This window comes from Poeciliopsis prolifica, unplaced genomic scaffold, assembly GCF_027474105.1.
Source record: "Poeciliopsis prolifica strain line A6 unplaced genomic scaffold, Auburn_PproV2 SCAFFOLD034, whole genome shotgun sequence".
Taxonomy (NCBI): domain Eukaryota; kingdom Metazoa; phylum Chordata; class Actinopteri; order Cyprinodontiformes; family Poeciliidae; genus Poeciliopsis; species Poeciliopsis prolifica.
In genome coordinates this window covers 3,508,486-3,530,267 of record NW_026562409.1, presented here as the reverse complement: position 1 = coordinate 3,530,267, position 21,782 = coordinate 3,508,486, and the positions used below count along the sequence as shown (strand labels likewise).

Below are 21,782 nucleotides of genomic sequence, written 5' to 3'. Positions count from 1 at the left end.
CAGGCTTAAATCTAAAATTTTAACTGAATATTGAAGAATTTCAAAATTTTAAATCCAAATTTCGGGAATCCAAGTTTTATTTGTCAACCACAATTATATACATAAAGTAAACCTGAAAAAAATGTCCTGCAAATTGGTGAGGAAGTCTGCAGGAATCTTGGTGTCTGAAAAGAAAAAAATGCAGCACAATTAACTTTCACAATTCAACAAGGAAGCAGATAAAAGCATTTCAATGTTTTTTTTTTTAACACAAACCTTCAATTACTCGTTATTCCAAGTGATTCACACCCTATAAATAAAAATAAAAGAGTAAGTTTGACATTGTAATCATTAGGAGGACGTCATAAAGTCATTTTCTCCTCAGAAACTCTGGCTTGTCAAGGCCAAAGTTGCACATCTTCTCCATACAGACTCAGAGCCCAGTGCAAGTCATCAGGGGAGAGGCTTTCAGATTCTCACTGGACTGGAGTGTTTGACCCACCTAGCAGAGTCCATCTTCATTTAAATCATTTCTGCATCACCTACAAATGAAAACAGGATAGAGTTAACTCTATGGTGTATGATCACTTAAGCTCAACATGGTTTAGCTTTTATTTTCCTCAGAAACTCTGGCTTGTCAAGGCCAAAGATGCACATCATCTCCATATAGACTCAGAGCCCAGTGCAAGTCATCACCGGAGGGTCGAAAAAAATGTTAGTCAGAAAACCGTCATTTAAAGCTAACAGACTAAGTCGCTCACCTTTAACTGGCACTTTGAGCATAGCATGCTAGCAGCTTATGCTAAACACGTGGAGTCAGCTCCACGTGGTTGAAAACCAGTCTCCATAGAAAAACAGTCAAATTTTATATTTAACTGCCTTCATAGCGCGTAGTATAAACCCTGGGAGGTAACGATTGTCAAATTCACATAAAGGCTTAAAACAAATTAAATACGGCTCATAATTTATCAACCGAAGTATTTAGATTTCGGGAAACCATCCCAAAATACGCCAATTTACGAGTGATGAGAAACAACTGCAGGTTCGCTAAATGTTAAAGTCTTACAGTGAATATCGTATAATAATTCTGATCTAAGTAATGTTCATTTACCTCCTCACCGAAAAGTGAACCGTTCCCCCACTCTTCACCAACAGTTACTGACTGGTCATAACGGAGGCTGCGCAGTTTGACTACTGGCACCAACGTCACTTCCGCTTTACTTCCCCCTGGTGGACGGGAGGAGGAATAAGATATTTACCCTGAATTAAAAGAAGACAGAAATACTATCTGTGAATTTCCTCTGAGTTGCATAAATTTGAAATAATAAATAAATACATAAAGCTCCTCCCTCATGTAACTAAATAAATAAAAATAAATTTTATTTGCAGGCCAGTCACTCTAAATTTCTTTGAGTCTAAATAAATATCTACCATATAAAATTAAGAATTTATATATATATAAATATATATATATAAATATATATATATATATATATATATATATATATATATATATATATATATATATATATATATATATATATATAATTTTTTTTTTTTTTTTTTTTTTTTTTTTTTACGGTCATTCTTTGTGGAAATTCAATGCAAATATTGCAAGAATAAACAGAAAAATTGGTAAAGACCTGCGATTGTAGTTGATGTATAAATTTACAAACATTTGCTGGTTGTTTTTCATTTTTAGCCAGCGTTATCAGGACCAAGCCCGGCAGAGTGGGTGGGCATTGGGGGGGCATACTATCTAAACGGTTGAATTTTTATTTTCTTAAAAAATAGAACATTTATGAATGATTTATACATTATAACGCCATGCTGTGTACCAGTGTTTATGTGTGAAGTTACTTTCTCTGACCACCAGAGGGCGTGCTCTCCCGCTCCAATATAAAATCATATTCAGTAAATTAGAAGATGCTTCTGATGAGGTTCGTTAGCTTCATTAAAAGTACCTGTGGAAAATTACATTTAATCAGGTATTAAAACTACTTTTCATTAAGCCCACATTTCTGTATTGAAATGTTGTTTTCTTAACTAGTCTGCTGTAATATATTAATCATAATTTTTACAGCGGAAAATCATTGTAATTTCCAGGCATAAAGGCTTGAAACATCAGTTTGTGTGGTATAAACTTAATGACTTAAGTTACGGAAATAAATTCAAATGTATTGATTATAACCATATATTAGAATAATTAACATTAAACTCTTTGTGTAGATAAGTGGATGTTCTATATTAAAAACATGTCTGATTTCTGGATCCCTCAAGCCAAAACCATGTTGGTTTAAGTGAGTGCTCTGGATCAGGCTGCCATGTGTCAGTGGTTGTTTATCTCTTGTGATGGACTGCTGTCCTCTACAGGATGTATTAAATCTACTTGTCAGAGTGACTCCAACATCAGGACAATGTGACATCTGTACGACCAACATGCCGAGCTGCTGCAGCTAAAACCACCTGGCGTCTTAACAATCCTTTCTAGCAGAAACTTGCTTGCTTTCCCACAAAAAATATCTGTATTCTTAGAAAAACACATGCAGTTATTTGTTCTTGTGAAATCACATATTTAATCAGGATTACGTACTTTCAGTTTATTGTGGCCTCCATCCAAGCTTTAAGAATAACATCCCCTCAAATTCCTCATTGAAATGTGGATCATTATTAATTGTAATTTTAATAAAAAAAGTTTTGTAGGTTATAGTCATGGAGTTTGAAAGTAATTAGTGAATTCCTTTAAGGAGATGATCCAAATAAACACAGAAATGGCCAAAAAGTAATAATAATAATAATAATTCAACGTTTTTGCCTGACTCGGGTTTCGGCATGTAAACCAAGATCGATGAATTAATAAAGTCCACTTAGATTTTATTTTCCCAGTGTTGTAGTTTGGCATCCGTCCAGCAGAGGGCGCCGCCGGTCATCCGAAAAACGCCGCCGTTTGATTCAGAAACAAAGATGGCGGCGATTTCCCAGAGCGCAAAGACTAACGGTCCAAACGGAGTCCGTCCTGGGAGATAAAATTCACTTTATCCGTTAATGTTTTCAAATTTTAAACACCCGACAAACTGCGGAATTTCCGCTAACTTCTCAACCACAACCTACAGATTTGCTGCGAAGGTTTGGATGTTTAAAAACGGAGGATATAAAGCAAAAACGACGTAACGTGATAGAAAAAGACTTGGCGCCATTAAAGCAGGGTTGATTTTAAGGTCTGTTTAACTTTAACCAGCTGAAATATCCACATTTCCCTGTTTATTTAGTCAGTATTTAACACAAAATGTTTAAATATAATCATGTACTTCTATTTTAATGCATCTTCTCCGTCGGTTAGAAAACTAGTTTAACTCGTTAATCGAAAGCTTTACTTTTTTTAAACAATATTTAGTGACTGCAATGACTGAAAAGAAGCACATGGGTTTAGTGATTGTGGAGGAAAGAGTAAATTTCAAATTTTGACCTTTTTTCTCCTGCCTCATGTGTCATTTCCTTCTACTGTCCCTCCAGAGTTGATTATAGGTTCCTGAGAGCAGGTTGAGCAGCTGCGTGCGAGCTCTGCAACACACACCTGTCTACATATTTACCTGCATGCCCTGGCAGGAGAAAATGTCATGACTAATTGCCACAAAGTCAGAAATATGTGAGTGTGTGCAGTTGTTTCACTTTAAAGCTTCTCAGAAGTATATATTTATGTACGAAAACCAGAAGTGACATCCAGCTGTGATCACTGGCCTTCCTAAAAATCCCCAGAGGAATGTGGATGAGAGAGGGAGGAAGGGGATAAACTAAAGCACAGATGTGTATTTTTGCTGGTGCACATCCAAAAACTAAATCTAGTTTGGTGAATCAGCTTATTTCAGACACCCAAAGTTCATGAAATCAACCCCCAACAAGTGGTGACATCCAATGAACAGGAGAAAAACCTTTCTACAGCTGTGTTGGTGAGAAAAGGAGGAGATAGGTTTAGCAAAATGGGGGAGGGAAGAAGTGAAGGAAGGAGGAGGGAAAGAACATTGACATTAACAGTGGGGCAAAGAAAGGGGAAGAGCAGCAGCAGCGTTCTGGACGGGTGGAAAATCAACGCTGGAGAGGGTTAAGAGGAGGAGTTGGCTGAAGACAAGACAGCGTGAAGAAGATTTCAGAGACTAACTGGAGAAGAAGACGAAAAAAAAGTGAATCGGGAACGTCTGCTTTGCTGAAAGAGGTAAAGAGCTCTGATGGTTTTCATTTAGAAGGGATCTCTTGGAGTGACGAGACTCCTGCTCCCCGTCCATTTGTTGCTATATATTTCCTGCATGCAACATGTGTGTGTGCGTGTGTGTCATGAGTTATGTGTGACAGATGAAACGAGGACAGAGGGAGGGAACGAAAGTGTGAGCCAGGATTCAAAAGGAGGGAAGACTTTGCTCTACTTGGAGCTTCATATGAACTTTGACAACTCCAAAGATCTCAAGAAATTCAAATGTCTGAATCCATCATGGGCATTTGAAGAAAAGAAGTAGTAGGGAAGCAAATTCGTTTTCTGGGAATGCAAGAAGTGAGGATAAAAAAGTCAGGGGTAAGTTATAAGCCTCCATTGTACTGAAGCAGCATGAAGATTTATTGAGGTTTCTGCAGTGAAAGGATGAAAACTCCAAACATGGTTATGTTTATGCTCGAAAGTTATCAGGATCATGGAATCTGGGTCAGTTCCCTCCTCCTGCAGGGTCTTTAACCTCCCAAAAGAAGCGATGAAGTTCTGTTTGACTAAGACACCAATTTAAGGAGAAAGTTCTTCTTTATTGCTTCTGAAAAGCTGCGTCAAACTTTGCAGACTAGTTGGATGTAATTGGTAGAGGAAGACAAAGGGGCAGAACTCCACGACCTTTGGGTTCTCCTGGGAACCCCACCATACCCCTTTGAGAGACGGCCAACGTTGGGAAAGCATTCAGGAAGTGAAGGTCAGGGGTTAAAAGGCAGCCCGCTCGTTATTTCTGTGATCTCCTGCAGCTTTCTGCGTTGTGTAACCCCCTACCCCGGCGGCGGAGAAGATTGAGCCTCAGCGGCTGAGCATGTGATGTCCTGTGAACAAGCGAGACGTGGAGGGAAATCATTGGATCTAATTGTGCGCCTGAAGAGAAGAGATGGTTGCAGGGAGGAAAAAACTGACTTGTCTGTCTGGGTGGAGTTCAGCTTCACCAGCAACTGTGGGTTGGAAACACCAGAAGGCATAACGACTGCTTGCTCTAATATTAAACTGAAAAAAGGTTCTGTTTTCATATGAGGACAAAGTCACACCCTACAGACCACAACACAAGACGGGCCTGTTCTTCAAAACTTCTGTATCAAGAATATGTGACCAAACACGAACTATAATATGCATAATATAAACTTACTTTATTATTTATGCATTAATGTTGGTAAAATCTCAACCACCATGGTGACTTTCTGTCAGTAAGGTCATAGGTCAGCAGATACAATCTTTCAGTTGATGGAACTTGGGTTACGTTCACACAGCAGGCAGATGCAACCCAAACCCAACTTTTTTTATCCGTGTTTGAATGGCACAAATCTGATCTTTTCACCTCCAAAATATTCAGTCTGTCTCAATACGTGTTCGATTGTTTTCAAAGTGTTAGCATCCTGAACAATTGTGGCATTTTAGCTGACTTTTACATTATTGATGTGAGACATTCGTCATAATTCTGCTCCAAAACAAGTGAGACGCAGTAAGTCCAGATGTAAATGTTGGCTGAAAATTAAAAATTAAGTCAGCTTTAGTCATACTGTTGCTTGTTTGGCGAAAAAGTCCAGCATATAAAAGTCCTACATCAGAGCAATCAAACTCTGATGCAGACCAAAATAGTAAACTCTAATTTACCTATGACCCTCGGTCTCTGTTCAGTTGAAATGTATTCATCAACTTCAAAAGCTTTAATTTGTTTGTTTCAATGTGAAAGAAAAACACAACAGCTGAAAATATAACAAATGTTGCAAATTTGGGCCCCAGTGGAACCAAGTCTACTGGACTGTCATGTGTGAAAACACATTTAGTGTCATGTTTTTGGATTGTGAGAGGAGTACCTGGAGAGAATCCACACAACCATGGAGACAGCATACAAACTCCAAGCAGAAAGATCCCAGACGAGGGTCTTCTTGCAAAATGACGCCACCATGCAGCTCAGATTTAAAGATAAAATAACAATTTGCCTTTGTAGAAATACAATCATGTTTGACATTTTTGCTTCAGATCTTTGTGTCAATACAGAGATAATGTAAAAACTTGGCTCTCAAACCATGAGAATTAAATACCGACCCACGCCTTGTTGAGGTAGATCATACTGAAAGATGCTATATTTTACTTCTTTACCCACTAAAGAACAACAAAAGCTAAAGGCCAACCTGTGATATCGGAGAAAATATCGCAAAAGCACCTTATACTGTCTGAGAATATGTCTGCCTTGGAGAAATCGAGATTCTCTTTCTTATTGTTTGCCAAAGTTGTGCAATAACTGCAAGAAAGAAGATGAAGGAAAATGAAAGGCCTTTTTTAATGTAATCAACAAGAAACTTGGAGAACCTTGATGCAAAATGTGTTTAGTGTGTGAATTACTCCCACTCTACAGTGTAACACTTGTGTTGTTGCCACTTGTTGCATGTCTCTTTTCCAAGTAGTGAAGATGTCCTGGCACTAAGTGACGTTTTTAAATGTTTAACCTCATTTCTGTATCTTCAGACTGCAAATACTGTTTATTTGTGTTTGTAGAAAAAGATGCATGTGCACAACTGTAAACAAGCGGCTGTGAAAGATGGGATGAGTTTGGTCATAGCCCCAATTTATTTTCGGATGGCTCATGTTGCAAAGCTGGGAATGCTGGGAGGCTCCTTTCTCAGTGTAGTCGTCAGAGATCATTATTAGCAGCCTCCCGTTTACTGTAAAGCTCGCCCCGAGGTTCAAATTTACAACGCAAATCATCTTCCAACAGAGCTCCAGCTCTTTATCTTGCACACAGAACCTCCACTATATGATCCAGGGACTGACATGTGTTGCAGCAGCTGTGTTTCCTCATACCGACCCTAACGGAGAGCAATGGTCTGTAAGCTGGATTTCTGATTGCCTGGTGAAGTGAGAAATGGCATTCTGTCAGCTGATGCTTTGAATAGTTGTTTAAAGTTTTAGAGTTGCATTTAGAAAATGTTGGATAAAGAGAGCTGCATGGAAAATATACTCTATACTGGCAGTAGCTCTTATCTTGTAGTTTAACTTCAGTATTTCTGCTGTGATGGTAGAAAAATGAGTAGTGGCCAATAAAGTTTTACTGGTAGGGAAACCAGTAGGTTTCATGACTCATTAGTCAATGTTTTAACCCAGTATGACAGTCTGACACATGTGGACCATGGTGAGGGTTTGTAAAGCTAGTCAAAAAATTAACAGCAATAATTTGGGTTATTTAGTCATAAGAGAGGAAAGTGGTGAATATTTTTAAAGACTTATTTTCAACAATGTTATGTATTCATTTATTAATGTCATAGTTTCAAACTGAATGTTTAATTCGTGAGTGTAATAAATATTTCGTTTGAAGCTAACCATTTAGCTCGCCAGCCAAATATTTAGCTAATAGGACAAATCACTTGCCGTTAACCTGGAAGTGGACTTTCAAAATAAGAGGAGTGTTGCTGTAGACGTCAGCAATGCCAATAAAACGGGTCATGTTGTGTTTTAAGCTCAAATATTGTGTATGACGAGAGGAAAAGAAACAACGATTACACGAGCAACATTAGATGCGAATCAGCCACGCCAGCAGAAGTTACTCCGCTTTTATTTTGGTAGTTGTCGCTCACTTCCGATTATCGGCAACTGAATTAGCATGAGCTAACTATTTAGAGCTAAATAGTTATCTGCGTTAAACATGTAGTTTGTATATTAAATATTTAGCTCAGAAATTAAGTACTAAGTTACTTATGTGACGTTTATAAATGAATGATTAAAATGGTGACTGTAAAATAAACGTATTTTTCTCTGTTATGACAAGCTAAGTATCTCAAAGCTATTTTTTGTCTAACTGCAAATTAGAGCATAATGATATTTTTCTTACGAGTTGGACAATGTGTTATTCATTTGTCTTTTTTAACTAGTTCAGCAAAATATTTAACTAGTTGTGTAATTTCCCAATTTACGATACAAAGTCTTGATCTAGCAGGCAGAAATTATGGTTGATGTCAGAGATATTAAATAAATATGGTTATAAAGCTACATCTTAAATGTTAATACTATAAAAATAAAGACTTAAAATGAATTAAATGTACTTCCTGTTTTATTTTGTTGTATATGAACCACTTTTGTATAAAAATGTTCCTCTGGGTGCAGTTAAACTGTTTCTTTTTTTTTTCAGAATCAGTTTTCAGATAAACATGCAGAATGACAACACAGAACTAATCAGAGATGCTTTTTTACCTTCCCAGAGACCACGATGTCGACGTCCTCATCAGAAAACAATCCCGAAGATGTCAACCATCGCAGCTTCTGGATGGTATGTGCAGTGTGTGTGTGTGTGTGTGTTTGTGTGTGTGTGTGTGTGTGTGTGTGTGTGTGTGTGTGTGTGTGTGTGTGTGTGTGTGTGTGTGTGTGTGTGTGGTGTGTGTGTGTGTGTGTGTGAGTGCGCGCGCGCAGTGCAAGGGGACTGGGAGATATGGTTTCCCTTTCTCAGTCTGAAGGCTGTGTTACTTCCAGTCAAAACAGAACAAATAGTTTTCTTGCTCAAGGAGCAGACCTTCAGAAATTAGGCTTCATCTCCACTTTTAAATGTCAACAGTAACCGCTAGGCTTTCAGAACTTCCTTAATTAGAAGGTTTTTTTTATGATTAATTTAGGCAAATCTTGTGCTTACTTGCAGCAGTGCTGCATATTTAAACAGGATTTAATTTTCACTGTTTTCTACACAAAAAGGTGAAAGTTACACGCTTGAATTAGTTCATTACTGTGCATTTCAATAAAACGTCATCATAAAATGATTTTTAATATCCAACAAAAAATAACTCTAGTTAATAGAATTTTTATATTACGACAGCTTTTCTTTGCTTTATAAATGAAGCGCCTCCTGTACAACCAACAAGAAAGCAGCAAGTAATTTCTGGATGGTATGTCAACAACAAAACTCTTGTCTTTTCCAGCAGCCATTGTACTGCAGTAAAACCAGCTGACCAAACATGCTGGAGCTCCACTTGAGTTGCTTGGTGATGTGTGGAATTCATGTGGTTGTTAGATAACGGAGCAGTGAATGTGACTTAACAATCTGGAGGTTTCTGAAATGGCTTGTTTTTCAGACACTAAAAAATAAGAACTTGTCGTCATAAAACAAGTTTTTTTGGTTTGAATTTTTTTTTTTTTATTAAGTGCCTGGGTTAATTTTATAAGCATTTGAGACCCAAAAAGAAGAAAGAAAGTTAACTTCCCTTAATAGTTCTCCTTTAAATCGCCCAGTAATGCTTGCAAATCTTCTATTATGGCTCAATTTAAACAATTTTGGCCAAAAAAAGAGACAAATTTTCTCCACATTGGTGTAAAACACAAAACTCATACAAAAGCTTATCAGGTTTAGGGGGTAATTAGTTTTTGACATGATTTAAGACATTTAAGAAAACAAAGAAAATCTAAACCATGTCATATTTTTAAACCAGGTTGTAACTGATCGTGGGTGAATATTGAGTGTTTGGACTGGTTTCTGCTGCAGTTTACTGGGATCACTGGGGCTGCCCCACTTTGATCTCTCTCCTCCTGTAATTTAGGAAGGCTCCCGTTGGGTTTTTGTGTTTCCAGACCACTTCCTGTCTGTCATCCTGCTGCCACGCTTTACAGCCGCCTGTCAGTACGATGCAAATGTGAAACAGAGTAGACCAAGTTTGCAAACGTTTAGTTTGATTCAGACAAACTAAAATCATCTCTAATTGCTGTGTTAAGAATTATTTAATCTTTATTTCACCAGGAATATCCCATTGATATTAAAAATCTCTTAAGAAAATCCTAATTTACAGAATGATCACAGCCAAACTAAAACAAATTAAAACCATAATAAATTAATTAAAATATTCCTCAGGTAAAACATTTACAGACAGATTATTACTTCTCAAAATCAGTAAGAACAAACTTTAAAACAGTTGGACAACAACACCTTTAAGTTCATGTAATTCTGCAACTGAAAGCTGAAAGGTTTCTTTCCAAGTTCAGTTTGGACTTTAGGCACCAAGAATACAAAAATGTAATAAGTATAGAAATAAAATATTTCGAGCCATAAAATATGAGATTTTTATCCCCCACTGGTTGCTGTCACTTGTTCACACGATGCAACATTTTGTTATCCTGCAGTTCTTCAACATGCTAGTTAGTTCTTGACTAAATGTTTCAAACAATATTTTGAGGAAAATCAATAATCACAATGATTATCACACAAACCTGCAGTACTGTAAGTTTAAATGCTGTGTTGTATATTTTGTGTAATTTGACACGCATGGTTGTCTTTGTTGGACACGTCTTTTTGTTGGCTGTAGTAGAATTAGATCTGCCTCAGATCTGCCAACTGGGTCTCTGCAGCGCTGCTGTTGGCCTCGAACCGGATTCCTCAGCTGTTTCTGCTTAATGCAGACGAAAAAGAAAAGGAGAGTTGCTGGAAACCACTACAGAGGCAAAGAAAAAGAAGGAATAAATGGGGAGAAAAAGAGAGGGAAGAGGTGGGCATGGATGCAAAAGACCCCAAGTGGTTTCAATTAAAAACGAGGATATAACACAACTTGCTAAATAAGAGATTTGAGTGTTCACTATCGAATACAATAAGGAAGGATTAGTGTAGTAAAGAGAGTAGAATGTCTTTGATTAACTCCATATCTTTGCAGACATATTGAGGATTATTTACATGCCTGGAATTCAATATGGCGGCTATTATTAGCTGTAGGCCAGTGAGTGCCAAAGTGTGCAGCTCCACCGAGAGGCGCTGCGTCACCGGCGTGATTAGGAACATCTGTTGAACCGGCGCGGCAGTCAGACGGACCGGCTCACAGGTCGGTATTTACAGGCAGCTCGATGATTTAACAAACAGTGTCCTTTTAACCAGCTGTCGACTCGTGTCAGTGGCTGAAAGAGTCTGACAGGAAGTGAAGAGCGCAGCGGAGCTGGAGCTGGTGGCGGCTGCCAGGAAAAAAGCAGATATTTCCAAATTCCACATCTACAAACAACAGAAGTGCTGCGGATATGTTATTGCGCTTAGGGCTGGGCCACATGCTGTGGTCCTTTTATGGTCAGTTCACCACAGGAAATGGGGTCAAAGGGCGCTAGTAGGAGGTCACTTGACTAAAATGGTTTGTAATTTTTGTTAATAGAAAGTATTAAACAAAGTTTACTGTTTCCTGAAGGGTTGTTCAGGTGAGCTTCTCTTATCTGTGCAGATTGAGCTAATTTTAGGTTAGCTTAGCTTAATTTGGTTTAAATCAGACAAATTTAGCGTAGCTTAATTTATCTTATTTGATCTTAGCTCATCTTTTATTTGGTTGCTGTATACTTTATCTTATCAAACCTTTGTTTGATAAACAATTATTATTTTAGCTAAGCCTATTTTAGCTTAGCGGATTTTCCCCCAGGCTTATTTATCTGATCTTCAGGTATTTTATCTTTTTTGAGTCATCAATTTAAATGATTTAATCTTATTCTGGGTTCTTTAGTGTAGCTGATTTTAGCTTAGCTTAATTTGGTTTAGCAGATTTAGCTTATTTTATTTGATCTGACCATAAGTAATTTTTTTATAGCATGTTTTTGTTAATCTTATTTTATTTTTGTGTGCTGTGAGTAGGGTTGATCACTTTGGCTGAGTTTAATTGAGCTGATTTAATCTTATTAAATGCTATCTTAATTTAGCTTAGCTTAGGTTAACAGATGGCTGAACTTTCGGCGACATATGGTGGTCGCTTTCTTATTTTAGCTGATTTGATCTTAATCTGGGTTATGGCAGATGATTTTACCTCTGCTAATTTAGCTTATCTTAATTTATCTGATCTTATTTTCCCTGTAATAATAACCATAAAATACTTCAATTTATCTTAATTTGTCTGAGTTTATTTTGGTTAAATTTATTTTAATGAGGCATTTATCTTATTTCTGTTTGTCTTATATCAGCATAGAATTGCTTGGTTTGTTTTTGTTGTAACCTTATTAAAAGAAATAAAAACAATATTTTTTGAGTCATCAATTGTTTTCCAAGATGAGACAAAAAAATATTGTAAGCTAAATTAAAATAATATAATATGATAATAATCTAAATTAATCCAAGCCAATGTTCAGATAAAATAAAAATAAATATGCTGAGCTAATTTTTCATAGAGGCTAATTTAAGTAACAATCTGAAACTCTTTTATGTTTTGGATCTTTGTTGATATACAAATTTGCTAAAAATTAATTGCTAAATTTTAATCTAATAAATTTGGTAGATAAAATTTGCCACTGCAGTTTGATTTGACGTCCATTCATCCTTTCCTCTTCCTCCCCTTTCTGCGTCGTGACAGCCTGGGAACTATCATCCCACCGTGAAACGCACAGAAGATTCCTTCCAGGCCTGCAATGACATCGTGGCGTGTTTCCAGGAGCGAGCCCGCGTGGAGAGGCAGTACGCCCAGCAGCTCGACGAATGGAGCAACAAGTGGAAACCAGTAGTGGACTCCAGTTAGTGTTGCCTCTGCAAAGCAAATAATGAACTCATGAAGTGAAAGCTGAACCCTCTGCTCCTCCGTTAGGTCCTCTATATGGGTCACTACTGAAAGCTTGGCAGTGCTTCCTGTCGTCCGCCGACCGGCTGGCCTCGTTACACGCCTCCATCTGTCGCTCCCTGGTGTCGGAAGATGCAGACCGGGTCAGAACCTGGCAGAAGGACACCTTTCACAAGAAGTTATTTGGAGGCTTCAAGGAGTCCCAGGACATTGAGACCGGGTTTGCACGCGCTCAGAAGCCCTGGGCGAAACGGCTTAAGAAGGTAAAAATCAAATTTAAACTGGGCCAATTTTTTTACAATATGGTTTGTGGAGATGGATAGAGTAGTCAAAAATGTCAGTAAATGAAAAATGGTCATTCAAATAGAAGAAATACAAAATATTAAGGATTTACGTCAAACAAAGTTTGCTTCCTAAAGGATTATTGAGGTACGTTTGTCTTATCTGTGCAGGTTTAGCTTATTTTAGGTTAGCTTAATTTAGTTTAGCGGATTTAAATTTATTTAAATCCACTAAATCCGCCTCAAGTCATTTTATTGCAGTTTGTCGTAGTCGATCTTATCTTTTTTAGTTTTGTGTTCACTGGATTGATTTATCTTATTTAAGCTGATTTGATCTTGTAGGTTGGCTTAGCCGATTTTAGCTTAGCTGAGCTTAGCTTAGCTGATTTTAGCTACTCTTAATTTATCTGACATTAATTTACCAGTAACAACCATAAATTAGCTTTTCTCAAACCTATTTTTGCTAAAGTAAATTTACAGAGTAGTAAAAATAGCCCTAAAAGCAAATTTTATCAAAAACTTTACTCAAGTAAATGTAACTAGTTAGTACCAACTCTGTTATTAGTGTTGTTTTACATGTAATAATTATTTTCTTCCTGCTTGAATTATTGCATTAAGTTTGATCCATGAGGTTGAAAGCGACATTTATTAATTGCTTTAGTTTGCAGCTCATGTTGTTAAGCATATGATGAATTTAATCTTTTATATTTGCTCTGAAAATGACTGTAATCATTCTTGAGCTGTGTCACCATGAGCTTGGCCTTTTAAAAAAGTTGACCTTTGCAATGTATCATTAAAACCTCCCAGCTGATGTAAATGACATTTCTTGTTAACGAATTATGTTTATGTATTAATTGCCTCTCAAATCATGTAGTTTTCTCTTTCAGTGGACATGAGAACATTGAATGTGCATTCTGTGCAAAACTACTCAAACTTCTCAGCTTGGCACATTATGTTAAGATCCCTCTAAATTTAGTTTTTTCAGCCTTAAATTTTATTCAAGGTTCTTTGATAAAGGGCTCAAATAGTCTTAAATTTGATTTTCTGAAACCTGCAGGTGAGATGAAAAAAAGTGCAGTTGTTTCAGCATAATGAAAAATATCTGTAAAACATGTTGCCAAAGAAAACTGGGCTGAGTCCAGAGCCTTGAGGAACACCCTTGATGCATGAAGTACATGTGAAAACTAGAATCCACACAGTTCCAGATTTATTTAAAACCTCAATGAATCTGGTTGTAGAATACAAACAACGCATGATTGCAGAAATTGATCTCTTTCAACTATTACTGTAAAATAACTTCAATGTTTAGTACTATATTTTCATTTTACAGGTTTTCTTGGCTACATTGGCTTCTCTTCTAATCAAAGTTATGCTTTCGTACCTTATGCAACAGTTATGTGACCAAATGATCCGTTTTTATGTATTTTTTGTCCACAGCTGGACAAAGCCAGGAGGGCGTACCATAAGGTGAGCCGTAAGGAGCACGCCGCTAAGGAGAGAGACTTTCACGCTCAGGGAAACCCAGACGTTTCTATCGACAAGCAGAAAAAGATCCAAGAGGAGCGAGAACTGGCCCAGCAAGAGGCCGAGAAGGTGAATAATCATCCCCTTTCTTTTCACTTTAAATTTAATTTAAAATGTGATTCATTGCCATCTGTTCCACTCATTTGCCTCCTAACTTCAAAATTCAGAGTCCTCGTGTGGCGTTAAATACACACTGTAATTTCCTTTGAAGACTGACGCGATTAAAGCTGCGGAAGGACAGCAGGTTGTCCATTAATTTCACAGATGGGGGTTCAGCCGGAGCTCCCACTCGGCAATAAAAATGGCTCATAACAGCAAATCAAGTGCTCCAAAACCAACAGGGGCTAATGGCTGAATGGGGGGGGCAACATGTAAACAGTTTTTGTCTGTAACAGCAGTAAAAGTCTCTTCTTTCTAATTAGTTGGTGTTTAAAGTTTTGTTTTTTTTTTTTGACCCTTTTCCAAACCATTAAACTTTAATCTGAAATTAAAATGTTTGTCTTTCTGTTATTGTACTATTGACTCGCTACTTTTAAAGGTGCACTAGCATGAATGTTGTGTCTGTATTTTATCTTTATTCCTTCTTAATTCATCATATTTACAGTTAAAACATTTAAGGTTTGCCTGAAAAGAACTTAAAAAAACACTTAAAAGCACAAAAAATACAAAAAACAAATGTCAAAATAAAATTTTTTAGCCTCTAATTTAAGACTGCAACTAAGGATTATTTGAGTAATTGATTATTCTGATGATTCATATGATTAAATTTTTTTTTTTAATTTTTTCTTTAACCACTTATGCATTTTTATTCAATAAATTGCAAAATTTATAATTATAAAATGTATAGTCTGTGTATAATTTTTGCTGCTCTGAAAATGTTATTCTTTTAGCGTATTACGCTTTTTTTTGTCTTTATACTCAGTTATCGATTAATCAATTACCATAATTTCAACAATCAATTAATCACCATTAATCGTTTCAGTTACATGAAACTTGTTGCTGCTTTGGCTGAATCTTAGGTCCGCGCTCGCTATGAGAAAGTCCTGGAGGAGGTGAACCGCTACGTGCCTCGCTACATGGAGGAGATGGAGTCCGTTTTCGACCAATCCCAGGAGGAGGAGCGGAGGAGGATCGTGTTCCTCAAAGAAGCCTTCCTGTCTATCCACAAACACCTGGACGTCACCACCAACGAGAGGTGAGCTGCCCTCGCCCCAACCCGATGGTGAGGCCCGAATGGTTTCATTACTGAGCTTTATTCAGCACTCACTGGTCAGAATAAAACAAGAAAGCACATCTAGATCCTGAAATGACACGCTAACATATGCTAACAGGTCAGACGCAACATTTAAATAATCACATAATTTTATTTATTCAAATAAAATTTGTTGTACGTTGTAAATATATACTGACTTGTGTGAAATAAACATTTTTATTATCTCAAAGGCTGTGCTGCGTTCAAAGAAAAGCTGCAAAAAACCCATAGTAGTGCACTGCTAAACAGGAAGTGCTAACTCAGTGTCTTCCGGTTTCCTGATTTTCAAAATAAAACAAAAAACTTGAGAATTAAGATATAAGATTTCTAGAAATATGATATCCACATAACTTTATTATTATTATTAGAAAACTGACTTTATTCTCTAAATATTATGATTTAATTCTCATAACTTTATACTTGTACAACTTTATATTGGAAATGTTGATTTTATTGTCGTTATTTTGACTTTATTGTGTTGCGTCTGGTTCTCTGATGTGTCAAACATGTAGTTGTGATTTATTTGTTTTTGTTTCTCCACGGTTTGTTCATGATGGTGGTGACTTTAGATCAAACTTAGCTCAACCTTATTAAAAAATTGTTCCACTTCATGTTATTGCCCAAGTGTTTCTCAGTGACTCCACGTCTCTTAATGGAGAACCACAGATAAAACAGCCATTCAATTAGTTCTCAAAAATTTATCACAGCTGCAGGGCGGAAATAGGGGAGATACTGCATCAGATTAATGTTGTTTAATTTCTGTTTCACGATGATCCATTCTTCTCCCCCACTTGTCGCTCAGTGTGATTGCCGTGTACAGTGAGCTGCACAACACCCTGATGGCCATCGACGATCAAGAGGATCTCCGCTGGTGGAAAAACACTCACGGACCCGGCATGCCGACCGACTGGCCTCACTTCCAGGTGTTTCATCCACTCCAACGTTTATGTGTTTTAGAGCAAAGTTCAGTTCTGTGGCTTTAAATGAAACTTTATTCAAATCTTTCAAAGGATTATTCACCTGAGAAGAAAAGCAAAAAGGGGAAGAAAGAGGTGGAAAAGAAAGGAACAATAGAGAAGAGGTTAGTGGATCTGTAGGGGGTCAGAGTTCAAACTGGTTGGTTTCTTGGTGTTTAAATTTAATCCAGACATTCCTCTAATCCTGTTCAGATCGGGACAACGGTAATGTTGGCTTACTTTATTTATACTAAAACCAGTTTTGATGTTTTATTCAGCAGCTATGCTGCTGAATAAAATAAAAAAGTGGAATTTAAAGACAGGTCTCATTTTATTCACTTTGGGGGAAGGAAAGAAGGATAGATGGATGGGTTGGTTGGTTGTGGATGGATTGGGGTATTGTTGTATGTATGAGTAAATTTTTGCCTGTGATCAAACTTTGTGTTTCTTCCTGCTCAGTGTGATGATTGGCGGCGTGAGAGTGAGAGCTCTGTACGATTATGTTGGTCAGGAGACGGATGAACTCTCCTTTAAAGCAGGTAAACATGCAGCATCACAGCAGCATCATTCTCCATCATTGGAAACACAAACAGCAGATGTTACTGGTTTATACATTATTCAATGGAAAACCTTCAAGCTTTTTACTTGAGGCTCTGGGTGATCCACAAAATCAAAAAGATTATTATTTTATAGATTTAAAAAAAATGTAAGTAAAGTTTAAAAATTAGAGATTCTTCTTGTAGAAGTTTAAAGCAACATTATGTCAGTTTATTCTGTTTCTCTTTCAAAACACGTTACAATAAAGAGGTTAACACAAAAACACAACTTCCAATGTCTGTTTAGTCCATAAATGTAACATATTATATTGATGTTAATTTTTTACTACACCTTTAGATGGAACAGATTTGAGTCGTTTAATGAAAGATTTAACTTTTCAGTGACTTCAGTGTAAAATGAAGCAAAGCTCTTCAGAATCAAAGTGTAGAATGCCTCCATTTTCAGTCTCTTCTATCTAACCTGACAACTCAAAGTTTCCCTTTTTGCACCAGATTTATTAAATAAATCTGGTGCAATTATGAAATAAATCTGTGAAAATTAAAGGAAACAGTCCAGAATATGAGAGTAAAAAGTTTCTGTCTCTGCAGGTGAGGAGTTTCTGAAGATCGAGGATGAGGACGATCAGGGTTGGTGTCGAGGAAAGAAGGACGAAGGCTGGGAGGGGCTTTACCCGGCGAACTACGTGGAGGTCGTATAGTTTCCACAAACAGGATGGATGTGGGCCAAACAACCCGGTGCTGCGTCTGGTTCTGATCAGAAACATTTAGAAAATACATCAGAAATTATAACCAAACACAAAAACCTTTTTGACCTATTTTGACAAACAGATTTGTAAGTTGTTGTTTTTTTAACCTCCTGAAGGATTTTAATGAATGTTTTAAGACAAAAATACAAGTGAGCAATCCCTTTATGTAACCATGACAAGCATATGCTGGAGTATTAAGTCACGCTGTTTGACATTACAAAACAAGACTCAGATTTTGTTCTATTAAATTTTTTTCTGCTGCTTTTAAAACTCAAGCAGCTGCAGAAGTGAAGGTGAGAATCGTTAGAAATGTTTGCAGCTTCCAAAACACAAAGCTCTTCAATGACGGGACACTAAAAACGTCTTAATTTGTGGGTTTTAATACTTGCAGTGCGTTTCACCTCCACTTTCCCACTTCGCTGCTTGAAAGGGAACAATCACATAAACCAGTCAATTATTGCAGCTTCTCTCTTCTTTATGGAGCTTCATATGAACTCTGATCGCTTTATTTCTCCATAACGTCTCCAAATAAGCAGCAGATTTCTACAGTAATGAGAAGAATAATTACAAACATTTTCATGTTTCCAAAGACTGTTAGGAGAAAATAAACACAATTTATGCAAAGATGCAGTTCATAAAGTGTTGAGCCTTCTTCTTCATACCTGGTGTTCTGTCTGACAAAGTAAATGAAACATTTGGACTAAATCCTAATTAATGGCGACACATTCTGGTTTTCTGCACTTGGAGTTGATCACAGGTTCCAAAGGAAGTTCAGATCTTTCTTACCATAACTCAGAAATTTAAACATTTTGTGCATTTCGTCCTGCAGAATATGTTGGTTTTCTTGGTTTACATTTTCTTAGGTTTCTGCAGAAACAGCATCACTGTTCTGATAAAAATCTCCTTCAGTGCAGCGAAACATTTCAGCATGAACGTTTTAAAATCTGAGAATCTTTTCCAGAAGGAACTTTTTTTATGTTTGTCTTTAATGCCGATTAATCAACATTCAAAAAATTCCTGAATAAACAAACACTCAGAGCAGTAATTAACCCGAAACTCTACAAAATATATTAACATTTTGCATTTAAGATTAAAAACAACTTTGTCTGTAATGCATTTTACCCAAAACTTCTCATAGTTTTAGCTTCACTTGGTTCAAATTCACTAATTGCTGTATTATTGCATTTTAGGCAATAAAATCTCTTTCTGCTCAACCATCACCGCTTCATGGAAAAGAAGCTGAATGTGTCGCCTGCTGTTTGCAAAGATTAATCGTCGCCATGACATCAGATTAATGGCCATATTTCTGGCTTTTTTTCACTGCAAAAACACAAAATCTTACCAAGTAGCTTTTCATCCAAATCTCTTAGGATGCTTGAAAGAAGACAATAAACTCACAAGTAACTTTTCAGCAAGATATAAGAGCTTATTTTAAATCAATAACTCCATAATATCAATGAAAACACATTAAAATGGCCGATTGTTTCACTTATAACAAGACATTTTTCTCATGTTATAAATGAAATAATTTGCCCATTGAACTTGTGCTTTTTCATCAACACTAAGGAATCTTTTTATTAAAACAAGCTCATTTATTGCTCATGTTACTTGAGTTTCTTATTTCTCGTTTGAGAGATTTTCACTAGTAAAATCCTGTAAGATTTGTTTTTCCTTTTTTACAGTGTTCAAGATTGAGCTAACAGACTTTCTGTAAAACAGAGACAGTCTTTACCAAAGTAAGGAAACGCCTGTCATTAAAAGCTTCCTTTGCCTTGCTTAGCTACTCCTCTCTATATATACATGTTTGTACTTTTTATCTTTGTCATGTGAGAATTATACATTCGTAAACTCTTCATGTCTTTTGGAAATAAACTCCGATGCTAAAAACAGCAGCAGGTGTGTTCATTTTATGTGTGTGACAGCATCATGGCGTCGGTCCCCTCAGGATCCTGAGCTTGTGTTTCGATCCGACACGGAGCCAGATGTCAGCAGAACCACCTGCCGCGCCGCCGTTCAGGTGAGCCGAAGTGACGCTGCCTTCACATCAACTGCAGCAAAAGAAAGAAGCGCAGGAGAGCAGAGCCAGTTGTTTTGGTTTGGAGAAATGGAGGTGACGATTTCCCCCTGGAAGGGATTTTCACACTTCAAGACATTTTTGTTGCTGCTTTTTTTTCACTACACAGTTTCAGGTAATAGAGAAGTGAACATAGAAACTTTTAATAATTAGGGCTGGATAATTATAATTATTAACTTTTTTGTTTTAAATATCTGAAATGCAGCCAAACTGATTGCGTGACCTTTTCCCTATTTGTCATATTTTCACTCCACACTGGATAAACTGCTGCAAATCATTCCACCAGGCTAGCTTAGAATCAGCTAAAGTCTTTCCTCTGCCTACATCCCCCAGAATGCTTTGTGTTTCTGGCTTGAAGTTTGTTGAAATTATCTCACATTCTATAAAAATTTATATTGATCAGATGTATCATTATATATTGCTATTGATTTATTGTCCAGCATTATGCTTAATTGCTATAAGGTGGAATAAACCCCTACAACATTAGGAAAATCCAGAATTTAAGTTTTGTTTTTGTTTTTTTATCTTTGGCTAAAATTAAGTCAAAAGTTCTCAAGAGCAAAAAATATATAAGTTTTAAGAATTGGAGTCAGAGATTTAGATTAAGACCAATGATGTGAGGACGCAATATTTAAGCTAAACAGGATGAGTTTTCTATGTGGAAAAATCTGTAAGTGAAAAAGGTTTCGCACTATAAAAAGAAAAGCTTACAGGTATGAACTCAATTGAAATAAACAGAATTGGAACAAGTTTTGAATTAGTCTTTAAAAACCCTTGTTGTTGAGCCAAGTCTAGTAAACTAATAAAGATTTCAGTGCAACAAAATTACTTTTTATTAAAAGACATGGAACAGATGTTTCCTTTTATATGAAAGCCTTATTTATATTTGTAAAAAAAATCCCTAAAGTACAAGTTACTTTTCTGCAAGATCTTGTCATTAATTCCTCAATGTTGGTACAAAAAAATGTGCCTCTACTAATAGCAGATTATTTTATGAATACCAAGACATTTTCCTTGTGCTATGAATGAAACAATGGCCACACGCTGTCAACCTTTACACTGGCATGTGAAAATGGCTGCGAACTGATGCACGATTATACAACTGGAAAAGCAGAACTAGGGCCTCCTGCACAACCAACAAGAATGCAGGAAGTGGTTGTCAACAACAAAGCACTTGTCTTCAACCAGCTGACCAAACTTGGGACCAATGTTTGGGTTGCTAGGTCACAAATTTTGAGCAGTTTTTGAAACTGCTCATTTTCCAGACAGCAGGAAACAGCTGGGTGGTTTTTAAGTATAAAAATTTTTGTTTCGCATATGGAAGCATATATCTGGAGTGTAATAAATAATGCTCCTTTTAAGGAGATCACCATTTATCTTACTTCCAGCGAGCAGAAGAACATTTCTGAGGGATGACGAATCAAATTTTGTCCCTCTGCAGGGAAGCCTCTGCCAGCTCTTTTATGAAGACGTCTGAGTTTTATTTTGGCGTTTGTCCACGGATCAAGTTATTTCCATAGTGATCATCTGCTTGGTCTCTTTTTGTTCTTTTGGGAAGCAATTGCTCCTGATGCTTTGATTCATGTCAAAGTAAAAACAGGCCAAGATGAGAAGAGATGAAGAAGTCATGAGGTTTTATTTGGCAGCCTCCGCGCTCGGCCACTTAGACACAAAGCCTGTA

At 36.9% G+C, this 21,782-nt stretch overlaps 1 protein-coding gene, 1 long non-coding RNA gene and 2 other non-coding genes across 7 annotated transcripts; 1 reads left to right on the top strand and 3 right to left on the bottom strand.

Moving 5' to 3' along the window:
• Positions 1–52: 52 nt before the first annotated feature.
• On the bottom strand, positions 53–1,182 carry LOC129373993 (uncharacterized). The gene is made up of 4 exons (XR_008607441.1): positions 1,091–1,182; positions 482–521; positions 256–289; positions 53–164 (listed from the first exon to the last, which is right to left on the bottom strand). It is a non-coding gene; the product is annotated as an uncharacterized LOC129373993 (long non-coding RNA).
• Positions 354–444, bottom strand: LOC129374051 (small nucleolar RNA SNORD88). The gene has a single exon (XR_008607451.1). It is a non-coding gene; the product is annotated as a small nucleolar RNA SNORD88 (small nucleolar RNA).
• LOC129374052 (small nucleolar RNA SNORD88) lies at positions 593–683 on the bottom strand. The gene has a single exon (XR_008607452.1). It is a non-coding gene; the product is annotated as a small nucleolar RNA SNORD88 (small nucleolar RNA).
• A 2,830-nt stretch (positions 1,183–4,012) lies between the features above and the next one.
• Positions 4,013–19,916, top strand: si:ch211-51c14.1 (protein kinase C and casein kinase substrate in neurons protein 3). 4 transcript variants are annotated; one of them, XM_055051905.1, is made up of 10 exons: positions 4,013–4,189; positions 8,428–8,495; positions 12,511–12,667; positions 12,739–12,974; positions 14,430–14,585; positions 15,536–15,711; positions 16,571–16,691; positions 16,779–16,849; positions 17,184–17,263; positions 17,870–19,916. In XM_055051905.1, exons 2-10 carry the CDS (start codon positions 8,436–8,438, stop codon positions 17,977–17,979), a joined length of 1,167 nt encoding a protein of 388 aa, XP_054907880.1. In that variant the 5' UTR covers positions 4,013–4,189; positions 8,428–8,435; the 3' UTR covers positions 17,980–19,916. The 4 variants fall into 4 exon arrangements, with proteins under 4 accessions (XP_054907880.1, XP_054907882.1, XP_054907881.1 ...); XM_055051907.1 differs by lacking the exon at positions 4,013–4,189 and adding an exon at positions 4,228–4,543; XM_055051906.1 differs by lacking the exon at positions 4,013–4,189 and adding an exon at positions 6,876–7,057.
• Positions 19,917–21,782: the final 1,866 nt, after the last annotated feature.